This window comes from Salmo salar, chromosome 02 (assembly GCF_965601325.2).
Source record: "Salmo salar chromosome 02, fSalSal1, whole genome shotgun sequence".
In the NCBI taxonomy this organism is placed as follows: Eukaryota; Metazoa; Chordata; class Actinopteri; order Salmoniformes; family Salmonidae; genus Salmo; species Salmo salar.
In genome coordinates this window covers 20,628,144-20,650,635 of record NC_138292.1, presented here as the reverse complement: position 1 = coordinate 20,650,635, position 22,492 = coordinate 20,628,144, and the positions used below count along the sequence as shown (strand labels likewise).

Genomic DNA, 22,492 nt, shown 5'->3' with positions numbered 1-22,492 from the left:
TGAAAAAAATAAAGGGCACACTTAAACAACACATCCTAGATCTGAATGAAAGAAATAATCTTATTAAATACTTTTTTCTTTACATAGTTGAATGTGCTGACAACAAAATCACACAAAAATAATCAATGGAAATCCAATTTATCAACCCATGGAGGTCTGGATTTGGAGTCACACTCAAAATTAAAGTGGAAAACCACACTACACGCTGATCCAACTTTGATGTAATGTCCTTAAAACAAGTCAAAATGAGGCTCAGTAGTGTGTGTGGCCTCCACGTGCCTGTATGACCTCCCTACAACGCCTGGGCATGCTCCTGATGAGGTGGCGGATGGTCTCCTGAGGGATCTCCTCCCAGACCTGGACTAAAGCATCCGCCAACTCCTGGACAGTCTGTGGTGCAATGTGGCGTTGGTGGATGGAGCGAGACATGATGTCCCAGATATGCTCAATTGGATTCAGGTCTGGGGAACGGGCGGGCCAGTCCATAGCATCAATGCCTTCCTCTTGCAGGAACTGCTGACACACTCCAGCCACATGAGGTCTTGCATTAGGAGGAACCCAGGGCCAACCGCACCAGCATATGGTCTCACAAGGGGTCTGAGGATCTCATCTCGGTACCTAATGGCTGTCAGGCTACGTCTGGCGAGCACATGGAGGGCTGTGCGGCCCCCCAAAGAAATGCCACCCCACACCATGACTGACCCACCGCCAAACCGGTCATGCTGGAGGATGCTGCAGGCAGCAGAACGTTCTCCACGGCGTCTCCAGACTCTGTCACGTCTGTCACATGTGCTCAGTGTGAACCTGCTTTCATCTGTGAAGAACACAGGGCGCCAGTGGCGAATTTGCCAATCTTGGTGTTCTCTGGCAAATGCCAAACTTCCTGCACGGTGTTGGGCTGTAAGCACAACCCCCACCTGTGGACGTCGGGCCCTCATACCACCCTCATGGAGTCTGTTTCTGACCGTTTGAGCAGACACATGCACATTTGTGGCCTGCTGGAGGTCATTTTGCAGGGCTCTGGCAGTGCTCCTCCTGCTCCTCCTTGCACAAAGGCGGAGGTAGCGGTCCTGCTGCTGGGTTGTTGCCCTCCTACGGCCTCCTCCACGTCTCCTGATGTACTGGCCTGTCTCCTGGTAGCACCTCCATGCTCTGGACACTACGCTGACAGACACATCAAACCTTCTTGCCACAGGTCGCATTGATGTGCCATCCTGGATGAGCTGCACTACCTGAGCCACTTGTGTGGGTTGTAGACTCCGTCTCATGCTACCACTAGAGTGAAAGCACCGCCAGCATTCAAAAGTGACCAAAACATCAGCCAGGAAGCATAGGAACTGAGAAGTGGTCTGTGGTCCCCACCTGCAGAACCACTCCTTTATTGGGGGGTGTCTTGCTAATTGCCTATAATTTCCACCTGTTGTCTATTCCATTTGCACAACAGCATGTGAAATTTATTGTCAACCAGTGTTGCTTCCTAAGTGGACAGTTTGATTTCACAGAAGTGTGATTGACTTGGAGTTACATTGTGTTGTTTAAGTGTTCCCTTTATTTTTTTGAGCAGTGTATATATATATATATATACAGTGGGAGAAAAAAGTATTTGATCCCCTGCTGATTTTGTATGTTTGCCCACTTACAAAGAAATGATCAGTCTATATTTTTAATAGTAGGTTTATTTGAACAGTGAGAGACAGAATAACAACAAAAAAATCCAGAAAACCGCATGTCAAAAATGTTATAAAATGATTTGCATTTTAATGAGGGAAATAAATATTTGACCCCTCTGCAAAACATGACTTAGTACTTGGTGGCAAAACCCTTGTTGGCAATCAGAGGTCAGACGTTTCTTGTAGTTGGCAACCAGGTTTGCACACATCTCAGGAGGGATATTGTCCCACTCCTCTTTGCAGATCTTCTCCAAGTCATTAAGGTTTCGAGGCTGACGTTTGGCAACTCGAACCTTCAGCTCCCTCCACAGATTTTCTATGGGATTAAGGTCTGGAGACTGGCTAGGCCACTCCAGGACCTTAATGTGCTTCTTCTTGAGCCATTCCTTTGTTGCCTTGGCCGTGTGTTTTGGGTCATTGTCATGCTGGAATACCCATCCACGACCCATTTTCAATGCCCTGGCTGAGGGAAGGAGGTTCTCACCCAAGATTTGATGGTACATGGCCCCGTCCATCGTCCCTTTGATGTGGTGAAGTTGTCCTGTCCCCTTAGCAGAAAAACACCCCCAAAGCATAATGGTTCCACCTCCATGTTTGACGGTGGAGATGGTGTTCTTGGGGTCATAGGCAGCATTCCTCCTCCTCCAAACACGGCGAGTTGAGTTGATGCCAAAGAGCTCCATTTTGGTCTCATCTGACCACAACACTTTCACCAGTTGTCCTCTGAGTCATTCAGATGTTCATTGGCAAACTTTAGACGGGCATGTATATGTATTCTTGAGCAGGGGGACCTTGCGGGCGCTGCAGGATTTCAGTCCTTGACGGCGTTAGTGTGTTACAAATTGTTTTCTTGGTGACTATGGTCCCAGCTGCCTTGAGATCATTGACAAGATCCTCCCGTGTAGTTCTGGGCTGATTCCTCACCGTTCTCATGATCATTGCAACTCCACGAGGTGAGATCTTGCATGGAGCCCCAGGCCGAGGGATATTGACAGTTCTTTTGTGTTTCTTCCATTTGCGAATAATCACACCAAATGTTGTCACCTTCTCACCAAGCTGCTTGGCGATGGTCTTGTAGCCCATTCCAGCCTTGTGTAGGTCTACAATCTTGTCCCTGACATCCTTGGAGAGCTCTTTGGTCTTGGCCATGGTGGAGAGTTTGGAATTTGATTGATTGATTGCTTCTGTGGACAGGTGTCTTTTTTACAGGTAACAAGCTGCGGTTAGGAGCACTCCCTTTAAGAGTGTGCTCCTAATCTCAGCTCGTTACCTGTATAAAAGACACCTGGGAGCCAGAAATCTTTCTGATTGAGAGGGGGTCAAATACTTTTTCCCTCATTAAAATGCAAATTAATTTATAACATTTCTGACATGCGTTTTTCTGGATATTTTTGTTGTTATTCTGTCTCTCACTGTTCAAATAAACCTACCATTAAAATTATAGACTGATCCTTTCTTTGTCAGTGGGCAAACGTACAAAATCAGCAGGGGATCAAATACTTTTTTCCCCCACTGTATGTCTCTCTCTCTCCATCGGTCTGTCTGTCTGTCTGCTTTGTACATAATCTCAGAGCCTCACCGAGACAGATAATATGTTATTATCTGTACTACTTGAATCTACTGAGGTTTAGCCAAACCAAATTTATCTCTGTTAAAGACTACTGCCAGACTAGCTGGTGCAGTGTATGGGGGGTGAGATAGTGGTGTCTTCTGCCAGACTAGCTGGTGCAGTGTGTAGGGGGTGAGATAGTGGTGTCTTCTGCCAGACTAGCTGGTGCAGTGTGTAGGGGGTGAGATAGTGGTGTCTTCTGCCAGACTAGCTGGTGCAGTGTGTAGGGGGTGAGATAGTGGTGTCTTCTGCCAGACTAGCTGGTGCAGTGTGTAGGGGGTGAGATAGTGGTGTCTTCTGCCAGACTAGCTGGAGCAGTGTGTAGGGGGGTGAGATAGTGGTGTCTTCTGCCAGACTAGCTGGAGCAGTGTGTAGGGGGGTGAGATAGTGGTGTCTTCTGCCAGACTAGCTGGAGCAGTGTGTAGGGGGGTGAGATAGTGGTGTCTTCTGCCAGACTAGCTGGAGCAGTGTGTAGGGGGGTGAAATAGTGGTGTCTTCTGCCAGACTAGCTGGAGCAGTGTGTAGGGGGTGAGATAGTGGTGTCTTCTGCCAGACTAGCTGGAGCAGTGTGTAGGGGGTGAGATAGTGGTGTCTTCTGCCAGACGAGCCAGAGCAGTGTGTAGGGGGTGAGATAGTGGTGTCTTCTGCCAGACTAGCTGGAGCAGTGTGTAGGGGGGTGAGATAGTGGTGTCTTCTGCCAGACTAGCTGGTGCAGTGTGTAGGGGGGTGAAATAGTGGTGTCTTCTGCCAGACTAGCTGGAGCAGTGTGTAGGGGGTGAGATAGTGGTGTCTTCTGCCAGACGAGCCAGAGCAGTGTGTAGGGGGTGAGATAGTGGTGTCTTCTGCCAGACTAGCTGGAGCAGTGTGTAGGGGGTGAGATAGTGGTGTCTTCTGCCAGACTAGCTGGAGCAGTGTGTAGGGGGGTGAGATAGTGGTGTCTTCTGCCAGACTAGCTGGTGCAGTGTGTAGGGGGGTGAGATAGTGGTGTCTTCTGCCAGACTAGCTGGAGCAGTGTGTAGGGGGGTGAGATAGTGGTGTCTTCTGCCAGACTAGCCAGAGCAGTGTGTAGGGGGGTGAGATAGTGGTGTCTTCTGCCAGACTAGCTGGAGCAGTGTGTAGGGGGGTGAGATAGTGGTGTCTTCTGCCAGACTAGCTGGAGCAGTGTGTAGGGGGTGAGATAGTGGTGTCTTCTGCCAGACTAGCTGGTGCAGTGTGTAGGGGGGTGAGATAGTGGTGTCTTCTGCCAGACTAGCTGGAGCAGTGTGTAGGGGGGTGAGATAGTGGTGTCTTCTGCCAGACTAGCTGGAGCAGTGTGTAGGGGGGTGAGATAGTGGTGTCTTCTGCTAGACTAGCTGGAGCAGTGTGTAGGGGGTGAGATAGTGGTGTCTTCTGCCAGACTAGCTGGAGCAGTGTGTAGGGGGTGAGATAGTGGTGTCTTCTGCCAGACTAGCTGGAGCAGTGTGTAGGGGGTGAGATAGTGGTGTCTTCTGCCAGACTAGCTGGTGCAGTGTGTAGGGGGTGAGATAGTGGTGTCTTCTGCCAGACTAGCTGGAGCAGTGTGTAGGGGGTGAGATAGTGGTGTCTTCTGCCAGACTAGCCAGAGCAGTGTGTAGGGGGGTGAGATAGTGGTGTCTTCTGCCAGACTAGCTGGAGCAGTGTGTAGGGGGGTGAGATAGTGGTGTCTTCTGCCAGACTAGCTGGAGCAGTGTGTAGGGGGGTGAGATAGTGGTGTCTTCTGCCAGACTAGCTGGAGCAGTGTGTAGGGGGGTGAGATAGTGGTGTCTTCTGCCAGACTAGCTGGAGCAGTGTGTAGGGGGGTGAGATAGTGGTGTCTTCTGCCAGACTAGCTGGAGCAGTGTGTAGGGGGGTGAGATAGTGGTGTCTTCTGCCAGACGAGCCAGAGCAGTGTGTAGGGGGTGAGATAGTGGTGTCTTCTGCCAGACTAGCTGGAGCAGTGTGTAGGGGGTGAGATAGTGGTGTCTTCTGCCAGACTAGCTGGTGCAGTGTGTAGGGGGGTGAGATAGTGGTGTCTTCTGCCAGACTAGCTGGAGCAGTGTGTAGGGGGGTGAGATAGTGGTGTCTTCTGCCAGACTAGCTGGAGCAGTGTGTAGGGGGGTGAGATAGTGGTGTCTTCTGCCAGACTAGTTGGTGCAGTGTGTAGGGGGTGAGATAGTGGTGTCTTCTGCCAGACTAGTTGGTGCAGTGTGTAGGGGGGTGAGATAGTGGTGTCTTCTGCCAGACTAGTTGGTGCAGTGTGTAGGGGGGTGAGATAGTGGTGTCTTCTGCCAGACTAGCTGGTGCAGTGTGTAGGGGGGTGAGATAGTGGTGTCTTCTGCCAGACTAGCTGGAGCAGTGTGTAGGGGGTGAGATAGTGGTGTCTTCTGCCAGACTAGTTGGTGCAGTGTGTAGGGGGGTGAGATAGTGGTGTCTTCTGCCAGACTAGTTGGTGCAGTGTGTAGGGGGGTGAGATAGTGGTGTCTTCTGCCAGACTAGCTGGTGCAGTGTGTAGGGGGGTGAGATAGTGGTGTCTTGTCATAATCCGTGTATGTAGGCGGCAGGGAAGTCGGGCGCAGGAGGAACCAGAGTGGTTAAAAAATGGAGTATTTATTAACAAAACTAACTCCAAAACCAACGTAGAAAAAGAATCCGGTAAACAATAACCCGTCGCACACCGATACATCAACAACACGTACATAACGTAACAAACAATCACCGACAAGGATATGAGGAGAAACAGAGGGTTAAATACACAACATGTAATTACTGGGATAAGAAACAGGTGTGTAAGGAGACCAGACAAAACCAATGGAAAATGAAAAACTGATCAATGGTGGCTAGAAGACCGGTGACGTCGATCGCCGGGCACCAGCCGAACAAGGAGGGGCATCAACGTTGGTAGAAGTCGTGACAGTCCTCTAGTGTGTGTGTTTGCCACAGTGTGATATGGAAGTGATGTTATTCATTTGTTCCCTTCTAACTCATACCTCTATATTCCAAGGTCAGGATGACATCATTATCGCCCACAGCAGTTGTCCAGAGTGTTTCTCTATTAATCCTTTTATTCAATATCACGGTTCTAAACCCACCGCTTGCTCTGGAACTAGACTGTCTGAGAGACGGGGTGTGTGTGTGAGAGTCGTCATAGTTAATCTGGATCATTCCATTAATGATCCCAGAACTGGAGTCCCACAGAAAAGAGAGGAGTGTGATAGTTGGTGAAAAATATAATACAGGAAATGAGATCAATTGGGATATGTCATTGGTATTGATGATAGGGAACCTCTCTCTCTCTCCCCCTCTTCCCTCCTCTCCTCTCCTCTCCCAGGTTCTACTGGGACCTGATCATGTTGTGTCTGATGATAGGGAACCTCTCTCTCTCCGCCTCTCCCCCTCTCCCCTCCCCTCCTCCCCTCCTCTCCCAGGTTCTACTGGGACCTGATCATGTTGTGTTTGATGATAGGGAACCCCTCTCTCTCTCCCCCTCTCCCCCTCTCCCCTCCCCTCCTCTCCTCTCCCAGGTTCTACTGGGACCTGATCATGTTGTGTCTGATGATAGGGAACCTCTCTCTCTCCCCCTCTCCCCTCCCCTCCTCTCCTCTCCCAGGTTCTACTGGGATCTGATCATGTTATGTTTGATGATGGGGAACCTGATCATTCTGCCAGTAGGAATCACCTTCTTTAAGGATGAGAACACTCCTCCCTGGATCATCTTCAACGTGGTCTCTGATACTCTCTTCCTGGTTGACCTGGTCCTCAACTTCAGGACCGGTATCGTCAAGGAGGACAGCACTGAGATACTGCTAGACCCCAAGTTAGTGTGTGTGTGTGTGTGTGTGTGTGTGTGTGTGTGTGTGTGTGTGTGTGTGTGTGTGTGTGTGTGTGTGTGTGTGTGTGTGTGTGTGTGTGTGTGTGTGTGTGTGTGTGTGTGTGTGTGTGTGTGTGTGTGTGTGTGTGTGTGTGTGTGTGAAGGTGACACAGAGCTGGAGACAATGCTTCCCTATGTGGTGTTCTTCCAGAATTTGAATGAATGGAGTTGTTTGTTATTTCTTCTAAAGTATCATAACTACTGGGGCCATAGGAATCAATGTTGTTCTATGCTATGCTAAGCTAACTGTGAGACCATATAAATATAAACTGTTGTTCTATGCAGTGCTAAGCTAACTGTGAGACCATAGGAATAATACCAGAATGCTAAGCTAACTGTGAGACCATAGAAATGACTATTATATTATGCTATGCTACCACAGGGCTATCCGTCAGCGCTACCTAAAGAGCTGGTTTGCGGTGGACTTTGTGTCGTCCATCCCTGTGGACTACATCTTCCTGATGGTGGACTTGGAGGCCCGGCTGGACTCAGAGGTTTACAGGACGGCCAGGGCCCTCCGCATCGTACGCTTCACCAAGATCCTCAGCCTGCTACGCCTGCTGCGCCTGTCACGACTCATACGATACATCCACCAGTGGGAGGAGGTGAGAGGCCGGGAAGACAGGGAGAGGAGGTAGAGAAAGAGGGGGGGAAGGGAAAGAGAGACTTACTACCACTGTCACAACTCACTGGTTAAATCCTCCAGAGAGGGAGTAGAGGGCAGTCAGTGGAACATGCCAGAGAGGAGGGAGAGAGGGAGGTGAGAGGAGAGAGGGAGGTGAGAGGAGAGAGGGAGGTGAGAGGGGGAATGAGAGACCGCTAGGGGGGCAGCTGATCTATCTCTTCATTGGGGAAAAGGCAACTATCATAACAGGTGCCCAAGACGTCAATAAACTACAGTGATGTCAAACCCTCCCCCTCCAGATCTTCCATATGACCTATGACCTGGCCAGTGCCATGGTGAGGATAGTCAACCTGATAGGTATGATGCTGCTGCTGTGCCACTGGGACGGATGTCTACAGTTCCTGGTTCCCATGCTGCAGGACTTCCCCCTGGACTGCTGGGTCTCCAAGAATAACATGGTGGTGAGTTACCATGTCTGTCGGTCTGTCTGTCTGTCTGTCTGTCTGTCTGTCTGTCTGTCTGTCTGTCTGTCTGTCTGTCTGTCTGTCTGTCTGTCTGTCTGTCTGTCTGTCTGCTCTCGACTGCTGGGTGTCCAAGAACAACAAGGTGGTGAGATTGTTACATGGGTACTGAGACATGGAGAGAAATGTTGACCCGCTCACAAATGGAGGGCTTGTGTGCACAGTGTGTGACATTATTGATATTGTGTTTGTGTGTTTGTACTGATTACGGGGTAGTGGACCGATTGTGTGTGTAGACAGAGAGAGAGAGTGTGTGTAGACAGAGAGAGAGAGTGTGTGTGTGTAGACAGAGAGAGAGAGTGTGTGTGTGTAGACAGAGAGAGAGAGAGTGTGTGTGTAGACAGAGAGAGAGAGTGTGTGTGTGTAGACAGAGAGAGTGTGTAGACAGAGAGAGAGAGAGAGAGTGTGTAGACAGAGAAAGAGAGTGTGTGTGTAGACGGAGAGAGAGTGTGTGTAGACAGAGAGAGAGAGAGTGTGTGTGTAGACAGAGAGAGAGTGTGTAGACAGAGAGAGAGAGTGTGTGTGTGTAGACAGAGAGAGAGAGAGTGTGTGTGTAGACAGAGAGAGAGAGTGTGTGTGTGTAGACAGAGAGAGTGTGTAGACAGAGAGAGAGAGAGTGTGTAGACAGAGAGAGAGAGTGTGTGTGTAGACAGAGAGAGAGAGAGTGTGTGTGTAGACAGAGAGAGAGAGAGTGTGTAGACAGAGAGAGAGAGTGTGTGTGTGTAGACAGAGAGAGAGAGTGTGTAGACAGAGAGAGAGAGTGTGTAGACAGAGAGAGAGAGAGAGAGTGTGTAGACAGAGAGAGAGAGTGTGTGTAGACAGAGAGAGAGAGAGTGTGTGTGTGTAGACAGAGAGAGAGAGAGTGTGTAGACAGAGAGAGAGAGAGTGTGTGTAGACAGAGAGAGTGTGTAGACAGAGAGAGAGAGTGTGTGTAGACAGAGAGAGAGAGTGTGTGTGTAGACAGAGAGAGTGTGTAGACAGAGAGAGAGAGTGTGTGTGTAGACAGAGAGAGAGAGAGGGTTGTGTAGACAGAGAGAGAGCGTGTGTGTGTAGACAGAGAGAGAGCGAGTGTGTAGACAGAGAGAGAGTGTGTGTGTAGACAGAGAGAGAGTGTGTGTAGACAGAGAGAGAGAGTGTGTGTGTAGACAGAGAGAGAGAGTGTGTGTGTAGACAGAGAGAGAGAGAGAGAGAGAGAGAGTGTGTAGACAGAGAGAGAGCGTGTGTGTGTAGACAGGGAGAGAGAGAGTGTGTGTGTAGACAGAGAGAGAGAGAGTGTGTAGACAGAGAGAGAGAGAGTGTGTAGACAGAGAGAGAGTGTGTGTGTAGACAGAGAGAGTATGTGTGTAGACAGAGAGAGAGAGTGTGTGTGTAGACAGAGAGAGAGAGAGTGTGTAGACAGAGAGAGAGCGTGTGTGTGTAGACAGAGAGAGAGAGAGTGTGTAGACAGAGAGAGTGTGTAGACAGAGAGAGAGAGAGTGTGTAGACAGAGAGAGAGAGAGTGTGTAGACAGAGAGAGAGTGTGTGTGTAGACAGAGAGAGAGTATGTGTGTAGACAGAGAGAGAGAGTGTGTGTAGACAGAGAGAGAGAGAGTGTGTAGACAGAGAGAGAGAGTGTGTGTGTAGACAGAGAGAGAGTGTAGACAGAGAGAGAGAGTGTGTGTGTAGACACAGAGAGAGAGTGTGTAGACAGAGAGAGAGAGAGTGTGTAGACAGAGAGAGAGTGTGTGTGTGTGTGTAGACAGAGAGAGAGAGAGTGTGTGTAGACAGAGAGAGAGAGAGAGAGAGAGAGTGTGTAGACAGAGAGAGAGTGTGTGTGTAGACAGAGAGAGTGTGTAGACAGAGAGAGTGTAGACAGAGAGAGAGAGTGTGTAGACAGAGAGAGAGAGTGTGTGTAGACAGAGAGAGAGTGTGTGTGTAGACAGAGAGAGAGAGTGTGTGTGTAGACAGAGAGAGAGAGTGTGTGTGTAGACAGAGAGAGAGAGAGAGAGAGTGTGTAGACAGAGAGAGAGAGTGTGTGTGTAGACAGAGAGAGAGAGAGAGAGTGTGTGTGTAGACAGAGAGAGAGAGTGTGTGTGTAGACAGAGAGATAGAGTGTGTGTGTAGACAGAGAGAGAGAGTGTGTGTGTAGACAGAGAGAGAGAGTGTGTGTGTAGACAGAGAGAGTGTGTGTGTAGACAGAGAGAGAGAGAGAGTGTGTGTGTAGACAGAGAGAGTGTGTGTAGACAGAGAGAGAGTGTGTGTGTAGACAGAGAGAGAGAGAGAGAGTGTGTGTGTAGACAGAGAGAGAGTGTGTGTAGACAGAGAGAGAGTGTGTGTGTGTAGACAGAGAGAGAGAGTGTGTGTAGACAGAGAGAGAGAGAGAGTGTGTGTAGACAGAGAGAGAGAGAGAGTGTGTGTAGACAGAGAGAGAGTGTGTGTGTAGACAGAGAGAGAGTGTGTGTGTGTAGAGAGAGAGTGTGTGTGTAGACAGAGAGAGAGAGTGTGTGTAGACAGAGAGAGAGAGAGAGAGAGAGTGTGTGTAGACAGAGAGAGAGTGTGTGTGTAGACAGAGAGAGAGTGTGTGTGTGTAGACAGAGAGAGAGAGTGTGTGTGTAGACAGAGAGAGAGAGAGAGAGTGTGTGTAGACAGAGAGAGAGTGTGTGTGTAGACAGAGAGAGAGTGTGTGTGTAGACAGAGAGAGAGTGTGTGTGTGTAGACAGAGAGAGAGAGTGTGTGTGTAGACAGAGAGAGAGTGTGTGTGTAGACAGAGAGAGAGTGTGTGTGTGTAGACAGAGAGAGAGAGAGTGTGTGTAGACAGAGAGAGTGTGTGTGTGTAGACAGAGAGAGAGTGTGTGTGTGTATCCCCACGTTGGATGCTGTTTGCTCTCTGTGTTAGTTTATTGGTGATGCTGTTTGCTCTCTGTGTTAGTTTATTGGTGATGCTGTTTGCTCTCTGTGTTAGTTTATTGGTGATGCTGTTTGCTCTCTGTGTTAGTTTATTGATGATGCTGTTTGCTCTCTGTGTTAGTTTATTGGTGATGCTGTTTGCTCTCTGTGTTAGTTTATTGGTGATGATGTTTGCTCTCTGTGTTAGTTTATTGGTGATGCTGTTTGCTCTCTGTGTTAGTTTATTGGTGATGCTGTTTGCTCTCTGTGTTAGTTTATTGGTGATGCTGTTTGCTCTCTGTGTTAGTTTATTGGTGATGATGTTTGCTCTCTGTGTTAGTTTATTGGTGATGCTGTTTGCTCTCTGTGTTAGTTTATTGGTGATGCTGTTTGCTCTCTGTGTTAGTTTATTGGTGATGCTGTTTGCTCTCTGTGTTAGTTTATTGGTGATGCTGTTTGCTCTCTGTGTTAGTTTATTGGTTCATGTAGCAGCATGTCTGGTTGGAATAAAAGGGACTATCAACACAATAAAACATCTCTCAACTTAAACATCCTACAGATGGAGTAGATGGAGATATGAACACACACACACACACACACACACACACACACACACACACACACACACACACACACACACACACACACACACACACACACACACACACACACACACACACACGGCTGTGTGTTTCGCTGACTCCCGTCTCGGCAGAGTTTGCTCAGTGGTTGCCGGGGTGACTGTTGCTAGGCCAGCTGATGCTGAGTGTTTTCCACAGAGAAAGCCATGCGCCACCCGCAGGACCATTTAACAGAAGAGGATATAATTGGCCTCACACACACACACACACACACACACACACACACACACACACACACACACACACACACACACAAGCAATCACAAACACAGTCACACACACACTCAGCCTGAGATAAATATGCTTCATTGCATGATTGGCTAACACACACTGGCTTTATAACATATTTTAGGGCAATTTAATTATTATTACTATTATTTTCCTCTAGCTTTGTGCCTGTTAGTAGTCTGTTTTACACAGCAGGAAGTGGAAAAGCAATGAGCAACTCCACCCAGCACTTTACAGTGTTTAGCCTAGGCTGTAGTTATTACCTTAACTAGTGTTGTACCACTCATCCCTCCCTCCCTCCGTCTCTTCCACCTTCTTCTCCCTCTCCCTCTTCGTCTCGGACTCCCTGTGTAGAATGACATGTGGGCTCTCTCTCCATCTCTCTCTCCGTCCAGAATGATACGTGGGGGATCCAGTACTCCTATGCTCTGTTCAAGGCGATGAGCCACATGCTGTGTATTGGCTACGGTGCCCAGGCTCCAGAGGGCATGACGGACGTGTGGCTCACCATGCTCAGTATGATCATTGGTGCCACCTGCTATGCCATGTTCATCGGCCATGCCACCGCTCTCATACAGTCCCTGGACTCCTCACGACGACAGTACCAGGAGAAAGTAAGAGATTAGGACCCTCTCTATCCCTCCCTCCATCTCTCTCTCCATTCCTCTGTCCCTTATTCTCTCTATCCTACCATTCATCAAATTAATTTGATGACTCCTCAAAGGAAGGAAATGGTAAAGGAACCATACTCCACTCATAAACACTCTTCCCGCTCATCCAGTCAAGTGTGTATTATACTGTAGTGAAGCAGTATAGTGTGTGTGTGTGTGTGTGCATTTATTAACGCTGTATTAACATTGTATTAATGTTGTATTAACGTTGTATTAACAATGTATTAATGTTGTTTTAACGTTGTATTAACAATGTATTAACATTGTATTAACAATGTATTAACATTGTATTAACAATGTATTAACGTTGTATTAACGTTGTATTAACATTGTATTAAGGTTGTATTGATATTGTATTGACATTGTATTAACGTTGTATTCATATTGTATTGACGTTGTATTAACGTTGTATCGTTGTATTGATGTTGTATTGACGTTGTATTGACGTTGTATCGTTGTATTCCCGTTGTATTGACATTGTATTGATGTTGTGTTCCAGTATAAGCAGGTGGAGCAGTACATGTCGTTCCATAAGCTCCCTGCAGATGTCCGTCAGAGGATTCATGAGTACTACGAACATCGCTTCCAGGGCAAGATGTTTGACGAGGAGAACATACTGGGCGAACTCAGCGAACCACTAAAGGAGGTAACACACGCACACACACACACACACACACACACACACACACACACACGCACACACGAGGCACACACACACACACACACACACACACACACGCACACACGAGGCACACACACACACACACACACACACACACACACACACACACACACACGCACGAGCCACGCATGCACACACACACACACACAGTTACAAGTTACGAAAGCTAGCTATAGCGTAACTAAAAAAACACCTGCTCAAACCAGTCGATTCAAACTGCCTCAAACACATTTTACATTAAAGAAAATTAAAACGTACTGATACAATTCAGTTCTTGTGCATTCTAACTCACTTCTCCCCTCCCTCCCCCTCTCTTTCTCCCCCTCTCAGGCGATAGTTAGCTTTAACTGCCGTAGCCTGGTGGCTCACATGCCGCTGTTTGCTAACGCGGACCCTAACTTTGTGACGGCAGTGCTGACCAAGCTTCGCTTCGAGGTGTTCCAGCCCAATGACTTGATCATCCGGGAGGGCACGGTGGGACGCAAGATGTACTTCATTCAACACGGACGAGTCGGCATACTCACCCGCGGAAACAAGGAGACCAAACTCAGTGACGGGTCCTACTTTGGGGGTGAGGAGAGGAGGGAGAAGGGGGAGGGACGAGTTAGGGTAAGGACAGTGTGAGGAAAAAGGGAAGTGGAAGGGGAAAGGTGTGGTTGTGAATTAGATTAATCAGTTCTTCAATTTCACAATTTCTTCAACAAAATCTTGTTTTTTTCCACTCTCTCCCCCCTCTTCCTTTCTCCCTCTTTATCCACACCTGCCCTTCCTCCTCTCTCTGTCCATCTCCCCCTCTTCCTTTCTCCCTCTTTATCCACACCTGCCCTTCCTCCTCTCTCTGTCCATCTCACCCCTCTTCCTTTCTCCCTCTTTATCCACACCTGCCCTTCCTCCTCTCTCTGTCCATCTCCCCCCTCTTCCTTTCTCCCTCTTTATCCACACCTGCCCTTCCTCCTCTCTCTGTCCATCTCCCCCCTCTTCCTTTCTCCTTCTTTATCCACACCTGCCCTTCCTCCTCTCTCTGTCCATCTCCCCCCTCTTCCTTTCTCCCTCTTTATCCACACCTGCCCTTCCTCCTCTCTCTGTCCATCTCCCCCCTCTTCCTTTCTCCCTCTTTATCCACACCTGCCCTTCCTCCTCTCTCTGTCCATCTCCCCCCTCTTCCTTTCTCCCTCTTTATCCACACCTGCCCTTCCTCCTCTCTCTGTCCATCTCCCCCCTCTTCCTTTCTCCCTCTTTATCCACACCTGCCCTTCCTCCTCTCTCTGTCCATCTCCCCCCTCTTCCTTTCTCCCTCTTTATCCACACCTGCCCTTCCTCCTCTCTCTGTCCATCTCCCCCCTCTTCCTTTCTCCCTCTTTATCCACACCTGCCCTTCCTCCTCTCTCTGTCCATCTCCCCCCTCTTCCTTTCTCCCTCTTTATCCACACCTGCCCTTCCTCCTCTCTCTGTCCATCTCTCTCTCTCTCTCAGAGATCTGTCTGTTGACTCGGGGCCGGAGGACAGCGAGCGTCAGAGCGGATACGTACTGTCGTCTCTACTCCCTCAGCGTGGACAGCTTCAACGAGGTCCTGGAGGAACACCCCATGATGAGGCGGGCCTTCGAGACGGTGGCCGCCGACCGGTTGGACCGCATCGGTACTAAGCCTCTCCCGATTGGCTCAAGCACCTGCCAATCGGTCCATTACTTGCAATGACTCAGTTTTCAATTCAGTTTCATTTCCATAGCGCTTTGTGCAGAGACCTTGCCAGTGAATAGCATTTTTCGAATCAATTCAGATTTTGTTTCTAAAGCGCTTTGTAAATGACCTTACAGTTGCAGAAGCCCTTCAAGGCAGGTTAAGGGAGAGAGAAACTATTTTCCCTTTTGTACTTTAACTATTTGCACATAATATGACATTTGAAACGTCTTTATTATTTTGGAACTTTAGTAAGTGCAATGTTTACTGTAAATGTGCATTGTTTATTTCACTTTTGTTTATTATGTACTGTTAAAATATGTTTCCCATGCCAATAAAGCCCTTTGAATTGAATTGAATACAGAAACTGCTAGAAAAAGTTGGAGCGCTGTTAGAACAGAGAGCCGGAGCAGATACCTGGTTCTGTTTGTGATCTTTAATCAGCCACTCAGCCCTGTCAGCATCGTTACAACTGTGTTGTTTGATCCTCACTTTAGTTTCTACCACTTTCTTCTTGCTCTTGTTTTCCTCCATTTGTGTCAGACAGGAACAGTAACCATCCCTTCCATCAGTTTCTTTCTGTTTTGATCGTTTCATTCTGTTCTCTTCTCTCCTCATTGTTCTCCTCTGCAGGTAGGAAGAACTCTATCCTGATGAGGAAGCCGTCCCAGGCGGGTTCCATGGCGGGGGGCAGCGGTTTGGGGCGTGGGGGTCGAGGAGGAGGGGGTGCGGGGCTAGGCATGGGGGGGCTGGGCTCCTGTGACAGCATGCTGGTTCAGCAGATCGTTAAACACGACAGCATGCCAGCCATGCAGGAGGCCATCGCTGCTGCCGCTGCAGGAAGGGGAGGGGCCACGGGAGGAAGTGGTACGGTCTCCCCTATGCCCCACCCACTGATCTGGGCTCCATTGATCCACGCTCCGCTCCAGACGGCGGCCGCTACGACTAACGTGGCCATCGCCCTCATGCACCAGCAGCAGCAGCAGCAGCAGCTTCAACATCAGCTACAGCAGCAGCATGTGCTAGGGGGCGCTATATTCCTCCCCTCCATCTCTCCATCGCCCTCCGTCTCCTTCCCCCTCTCCCCCCCGCGGCCCCCTGCCCTGCAGCCCCTGCGCCCCTCTGTGAGTTCCCTCATTGGGATGATGGGGGTAGGAGGGATGGGGGGGCTGTCCCCTAGAGGGGGGTTTCCTGCCTTCCCCTCCCCCTCGCCCTTCCCCATGGCCCCCCCGGGAGGTGTGATATCACCCCCTGTTGCTCAATCCCCACCCACACCGGCCTCCTCTGTCTCCACGTCGGTCCAATTAGGAAAGACCCTGCATTACAGTCTCCGCCTCCACCCAGAACACTCTTCAGTGATGGGTGGAACCCCAGGAATCCCCAAGGTAGGAGGGGCCACCACACCCCATCTGTTCTACCACCTGAATCCAACTGCAGCCACCAGTGTCATGTCAGACACTTGCAGTTCCATGGCTGGCCAGCATGGGGCCAAGGAGGCGCTATTGCGTCACGGAGGAGGCAGCAACCAGGGCCTGCCTGCACTGGGGAGGCTCACCCAGGAGGCCAGGCTCCTCTCCGCCTCGCAGCCCACCCTGCCTCATCGATCCTGGGCAAACATGCAGCCTCACCCCCCTCTCCAGCGGAAGGCCTCTGGAGGTAACCTGCTGCCAGCCTCGTTCCTGGCTGGGACTCAGCTAGCCAGGGGTGGCAGTGTGGGGGTGTTGACTACTCCCCTACCAGTACAAGTCCCAGCACAACGGTTACACATGCCCCCCTTCAATGCACAGATACAAGCACAGAACCTGGGCTCTATACAGCCCCTCCCTGATCCTGTCTCTACACACTGCCCTGCACACACACACACAGCCACACACACACATCCCATCGCTGTACCTGCAGCCACACCCATATCAGCTTCTCCCCTGGCCTCCTACACTTCCTCCCCCAAACAAACCCCCCTCTCCTCTGCCACCCCCTCCCCTGCTCCCACTCCTTTCTCCCTCATCCCAGCCCTGCCACTGACCCCTCGCCCCAAACCCACCCCTACACCCCCATCTCGCTCCTCCTCTCCTCCCCCCTGCTCCATCCCTCCCTCTGCCGGAACTACTCCACTCACCTCAACCCCTTGGTCCAAACCCATCCCTACACCTCCCCCTCGCTCTTCTTCCCCCTCTCCCTCCTCCACTCCCCCTCCCTCCTCTGTAACCACCTCTTTCCCCCTCACCTCAACCCCTTGGTCCAAACCCATCCCTACACCTCCCCCTCGCTCTTCTTCCCCCTCTCCCTCCTCCACTCCCCCTCCCTCCTCTGTAACCACCTCTTTCCCCCTCACCTCAACCCCTTGGTCCAAACCCATCCCTACACCTCCCCCTCGCTCTTCTTCCCCCTCTCCCTCCTCCACTCCCCCTCCCTCCTCTGTAACCACCTCTTTCCCCCTCACCTCAACCCCTTGGTCCAAACCCATCCCTACACCTCCCCCTCGCTCTTCTTCCCCCTCTCCCTCCTCCACTCCCCCTCCCTCCTCTGTAACCACCTCTTTCCCCCTCACCTCAACCCCTTGGTCCAAACCCATCCCTACACCTCCCCCTCGCTCTTCTTCCCCCTCTCCCTCCTCCACTCCCCCTCCCTCCTCTGTCAGTGCCCCTCTCTCACTTCCACAAACCCATGGGCGCAAGTCCTCTCTCGCTTCCCCACCTTCCTCTCCCACTCTTCTTCAGAGCCCCCTAATCAAGCCCTCCCCTTACCCTCTATCTGGGCCCACCCCTACCCCCTCTAAAGCCTTTACCCCTATCCAGACTCGTACCCCTACCCCTACCCTCTCTCAACCCTCCAATCGTCCCCCTACCCCTGTTTCTACTCCTGTTCCCACTCAGAGCCAAACCCTAACTGCAACCCCCACCCCAGCCTCCACTCCCACCCCATCCTCCACTCCCACCCCAGCCTCCACTCCCACCCCAGCCTCCACTCCCACCCTAGCTCCAAACTTAACCTTGATTCCCACCCCTTCTTCCAGTAAACCTCCCACTCCTATCTCTATCCCGTCACCTGCCCTTATGCAAAGCCAAACTCTAACCCCAACACCTACCAGTTCTAAAACTCAGGCCCTACCCTCAACTCCAACCCCCAAACCTCCCCCTACCTATACTGCCAAACATACCTCACATATAGCCCCTGTTCAAACCTCCACCCATACCCCAACACCCACATCTAAGCATTCTCTTACTCCTGTACCCATCGCCTCCGATGCTGCAATTCAAGCCCCAACAAAAGGCTCAGCCCACACCCCAAAACAGACCCCAGCAGCCCAAACCCTAGTCCAAACCCCTTCCCCAAAACCCACTTCTAAATGTTCTGTTACCCCCACAATCCCACCTGTACCTACCCATACCCCAAAACAATCCTCCACCCCCAAACCTGCATCAACCCATACCCCAAAACAGAGCCAACCTTTAGGTCCTGTCCCTACACCTACCTGTACCCCTTACACCAGTCATGCTCCAAAGCTGACCACAGCCGTAACACCTGTCCAAACCTCCACTACCACCCTCCCACCCACTCAGTTGGTCCCAGGCCCAGCCACCTCCCTCCCTCAAACCTCTTGCCCCCCAGCCACCTCTGCTCCCTCCGCCTCCCCCAAGGGGGGCAAGAAGGACCCTTAGCTGCCTCAGACAGGGAAACACTAATAGGGACTGAGAGAAAAACTGCCTGCCAACATGTGATGGTCCTGGAGGAAATGATCTGATTGGAGGATGGACTTTTCGGCCCAGATATACTGTGTAGGTTGTGTCACAAAACACCCCATGCCCCAATTAAAGTAGCACACTGTAGGGAATAGGGTACTGCAGATTTGAGTTCAACAAACTATCCTCCAAACAGTCCATGACTTGCGACTAGGTTTTAACTATTGTTGCCAACATGGCATGCCAAAATTCTCGATTCAAACCGAGTTTGGCAGACTCTGTATATCTATGGCTGTGGTGACTAGGGCAGGCTAGAGTAGAATCACAGTTTATATTTGAAGTCCAAACATATAGATACATATCTGTGTCAGTGATTGTTGGAGCAAGCAAGAGAGATGAAGTGGAAAGATAATGGTAGCACACAGTGGGAGGGACGATACAGCTGTCAGAAAGGATGAGGACGATGATGACAAAGATAGCAGTGGGGCTCGTTGCATCTTGCTGCTGATTGGAGGAGGGTTAGTTGGCCAATTCTAAGGCAACCAATAAGATAGGCACTTCCTGATTTCCAGCTCCACCTCCCTTTTGCCTCTCGCTCTTCACCAAAGTGTAATATTTTGTCATTATATGATTAATCATAGTATGAGATTACTAATCACTGTAAAGTTAATCATCATATTGATCAGTAACTATAGGAGCGATTGATCCACTTGTAGTTATGTTGTCCAAGTTGTGTGGTGTTTAGCTTCGGTCCAATATGTTCACACAACTTCTGTAACTGAATTGTGTTTTTTGGTGCAACACTTAATACTGCTCCCTCGTAAACTGTGGATGTGGGTTTATTTGTTCCGCCTAGCTTCCTGTAAATGCATGCCTCTCTCTATTCCCTCCTTTTCCCTCGTTCCTCACCTCCTCTGGCTCCTGTCTGCTTTCATCCTGTCTTTCATCTCTGTCTGTCTGATCCTCTTTTCATCTTTCACAGAGCTTTTGTAGTTAACTACTGTTCCAGAGACATTCACAGATGCTCTCTACCTCTCTCCATCTATGACTTTTCCCTCTCTCTACTGTATCTCTCCATCTATCATTCCCTCCCTCCATCCATCCCTCCCTCCCCCCTCCTTTCTTCCCTCCCTTGTCCTGGTGTCATGTCCAGTGCTGTTTGATGTTTTCTGTGGGTAGCAACAGAGCATCCTCTTTTAACCCTTGATACCATGTTGCCTAGATTATATTTAAGGACCAAATGTTGAATTTTTTATTTGTGATCACAGCTTTAGCTTTTGAGCAAAATCAATGAAATGATAGTAATTGATGATGATGTTATTGATGATGATGTTATTGATGATGATGAGGATGACCATGATGATGTTATTGATGATGATGATGTTATTGATGATGATGAGGATGACCATGATGATGTTATTGATGATGATGATGTTATTGATGATGATGAGGATGACCATGATGATGTTATTGATGATGATGATGTTATTGATGATGATGAGGATGACCATGATGATGTTATTGATGATGATGAGGATGCCCATGATGATGTTATTGATGATGATGAGGATGACCATGATGATGTTATTGATGATGATGAGAATGACCATGATGATGTTATTGATGATGATGTTATTGATGATGATGAGAATGACCATGATGATGTTATTGATGATGATGTTATTGATGATGATGATGATGATGATGACCATGATGATGTTATTGATGATGATGATGATGACCATGATGATGTTATTGATGATGATGTTATTGATGATGATGATGATGATGATGACCATGATGATGTTATTGATGATGATGATGATGACCATGATGATGTTATTGATGATGATGTTATTGATGATGATGATGATGACCATGATGATGTTATTGATGATGATGATGTTATTGATGATGTTATTGATGACCATGATGATGTTATTGATGATGATGTTATTGATGATGATGATGATGATGACCATGATGATGTTATTGATGATGATGATGACCATGATGATGTTATTGATGATGATGATGATGATGACCATGATGATGTTATTGATGATGATGATGATGACCATGATGATGTTATTGATGATGATGATGACCATGATGATGTTATTGATGATGTTATTGATGACCATGATGATGTTATTGATGATGATGTTATTGATGATGATGATGATGATGACCATGATGATGTTATTGATGATGATGTTATTGATGATGATGATGATGATGACCATGATGATGTTATTGATGATGATGTTATTGATGATGATGATGATGACCATGATGATGTTATTGATGATGATGTTATTGATGATGATGATGAGGATGAATGACCATGATGATGTTATTGATGATGATGACCATGATGATGGTGACGATAAGGATGTTTTTGATAATAGCTAGAATAAAGCACATTTAGAAAGTCAGTTTGTCTTTGGTGTCATTGAGAAAGAGAGGGAGAGTACATGTGCTTATGCGCGTGTGTGCTTGTGTGTGTCCTGCCCGGTAATCCTGAACACCTTCAGAAGTGAAGCAGACTCATATCCAAGGTGACGCCTGTGGACGGGAAAGCTGGGATCACTGTTGCTCTCGACTCTTAACTAAATCAATATCCTCCTGCACAGGGAAGGATTATACCATGTCTAATACACAGCCTGACCCTCCTGACTATCTCTCTCCCTCACTCCATCCAATCTGTGTTCAAGGGGGTTCAAGAGTCTCATTTCCACACTATGTTGTGTTTGGCGGTGATTGATTTATTTTCCACCTTTGGAGGTTTGTGAGGCATTAGAATGCTGGATTTACACTCAGAGTGATTTGCATTAAGGCCTGAAATTAAATATTGTACTGAAGGGAACAATCATGATCTTTGGAGGGATGCATGATTGTTAGAGGGATGTATAGAGACTTACTGTGTACATTCTACTCGATTCTAAAGGGACTGAGGCTGTTCTCAGACATTTACTTAGCAGACAGCAAATACTATATACAGAATACAAAACAACTTTGTTAATACCTTTGGATTTAAATCTAGAGATTATAGATATACTTTAAATGTATAACAAGAGACTGTATAGCTATACTCTTGTGAGAGATGTAGGCCTACCCTTCAGACACATTAAGCAGTGAACTCTTCTAAGTACCAAGCTGTCATCTACACATTGACCACTAGATGGGGCTCTGCACCTAAACCAGACTCCTGTCTGCATTCCAGGAAAAGGTAGCAGCTTAGGATAGCCACATAGTTTATGTTACACCTTGTATTTCCTTCACCATGGTGAGGTCTGACAGGCCCTTAAATTGTGATGAGATAAGAGAGCTGTGGAGAGATATGTGGAGAGATGTGAAGATATGTTGTATATTTGGAGAGATGTATATTTGGAGATATGTAAAGAGATGTTGTATTTGTGAAGAGATGTTGTATATGTGGAGAGATGTGAAGATATGTTGTATATTTGGAGAGATGTTGTATATGTGGAGAGATATGAAGAGATGTATATGTGGAGAGATGTGGAGAGATGTATATTTGGATTGATGTGAAGAGATGTATATGTGGAGAGATGTATATGTGGAGAGATGTGAAGAGATGTATATGTGGAGAGATGTGGAGAGATGTGAAGAGATGTTGTATATGTGGAGAGATGTATATTTGGAGAGATGTGGAGAGAGGTTGTATATTTGGAGAGATGTATATTTTGAGAGATGTGAAGAGATGTTGTATATGTGGAGAGATGTGGAGTGTGT

General features: G+C 48.5%; 1 protein-coding gene across 3 annotated transcripts in view; it reads left to right on the top strand.

Moving 5' to 3' along the window:
- The window catches only part of LOC106574299 (uncharacterized), a 38,894-nt gene extending 20,179 nt beyond the window's left edge, over nucleotides 1-18,715 (top strand). For all 3 annotated transcript variants that reach the window (XM_082960626.1, XM_082960625.1, XM_082960624.1), the window contains 8 exons: nucleotides 6,884-7,090; nucleotides 7,527-7,749; nucleotides 8,069-8,230; nucleotides 12,420-12,638; nucleotides 13,195-13,341; nucleotides 13,708-13,948; nucleotides 14,851-15,015; nucleotides 15,690-18,715. In XM_082960626.1, coding sequence (XP_082816752.1) covers nucleotides 6,884-7,090; nucleotides 7,527-7,749; nucleotides 8,069-8,230; nucleotides 12,420-12,638; nucleotides 13,195-13,341; nucleotides 13,708-13,948; nucleotides 14,851-15,015; nucleotides 15,690-18,715 — 4,390 coding nt within the window. The remainder of the gene's footprint in view (nucleotides 1-6,883; nucleotides 7,091-7,526; nucleotides 7,750-8,068; nucleotides 8,231-12,419; nucleotides 12,639-13,194; nucleotides 13,342-13,707; nucleotides 13,949-14,850; nucleotides 15,016-15,689) is intronic.
- The last annotated feature ends 3,777 nt before the right edge of the window (nucleotides 18,716-22,492 follow it).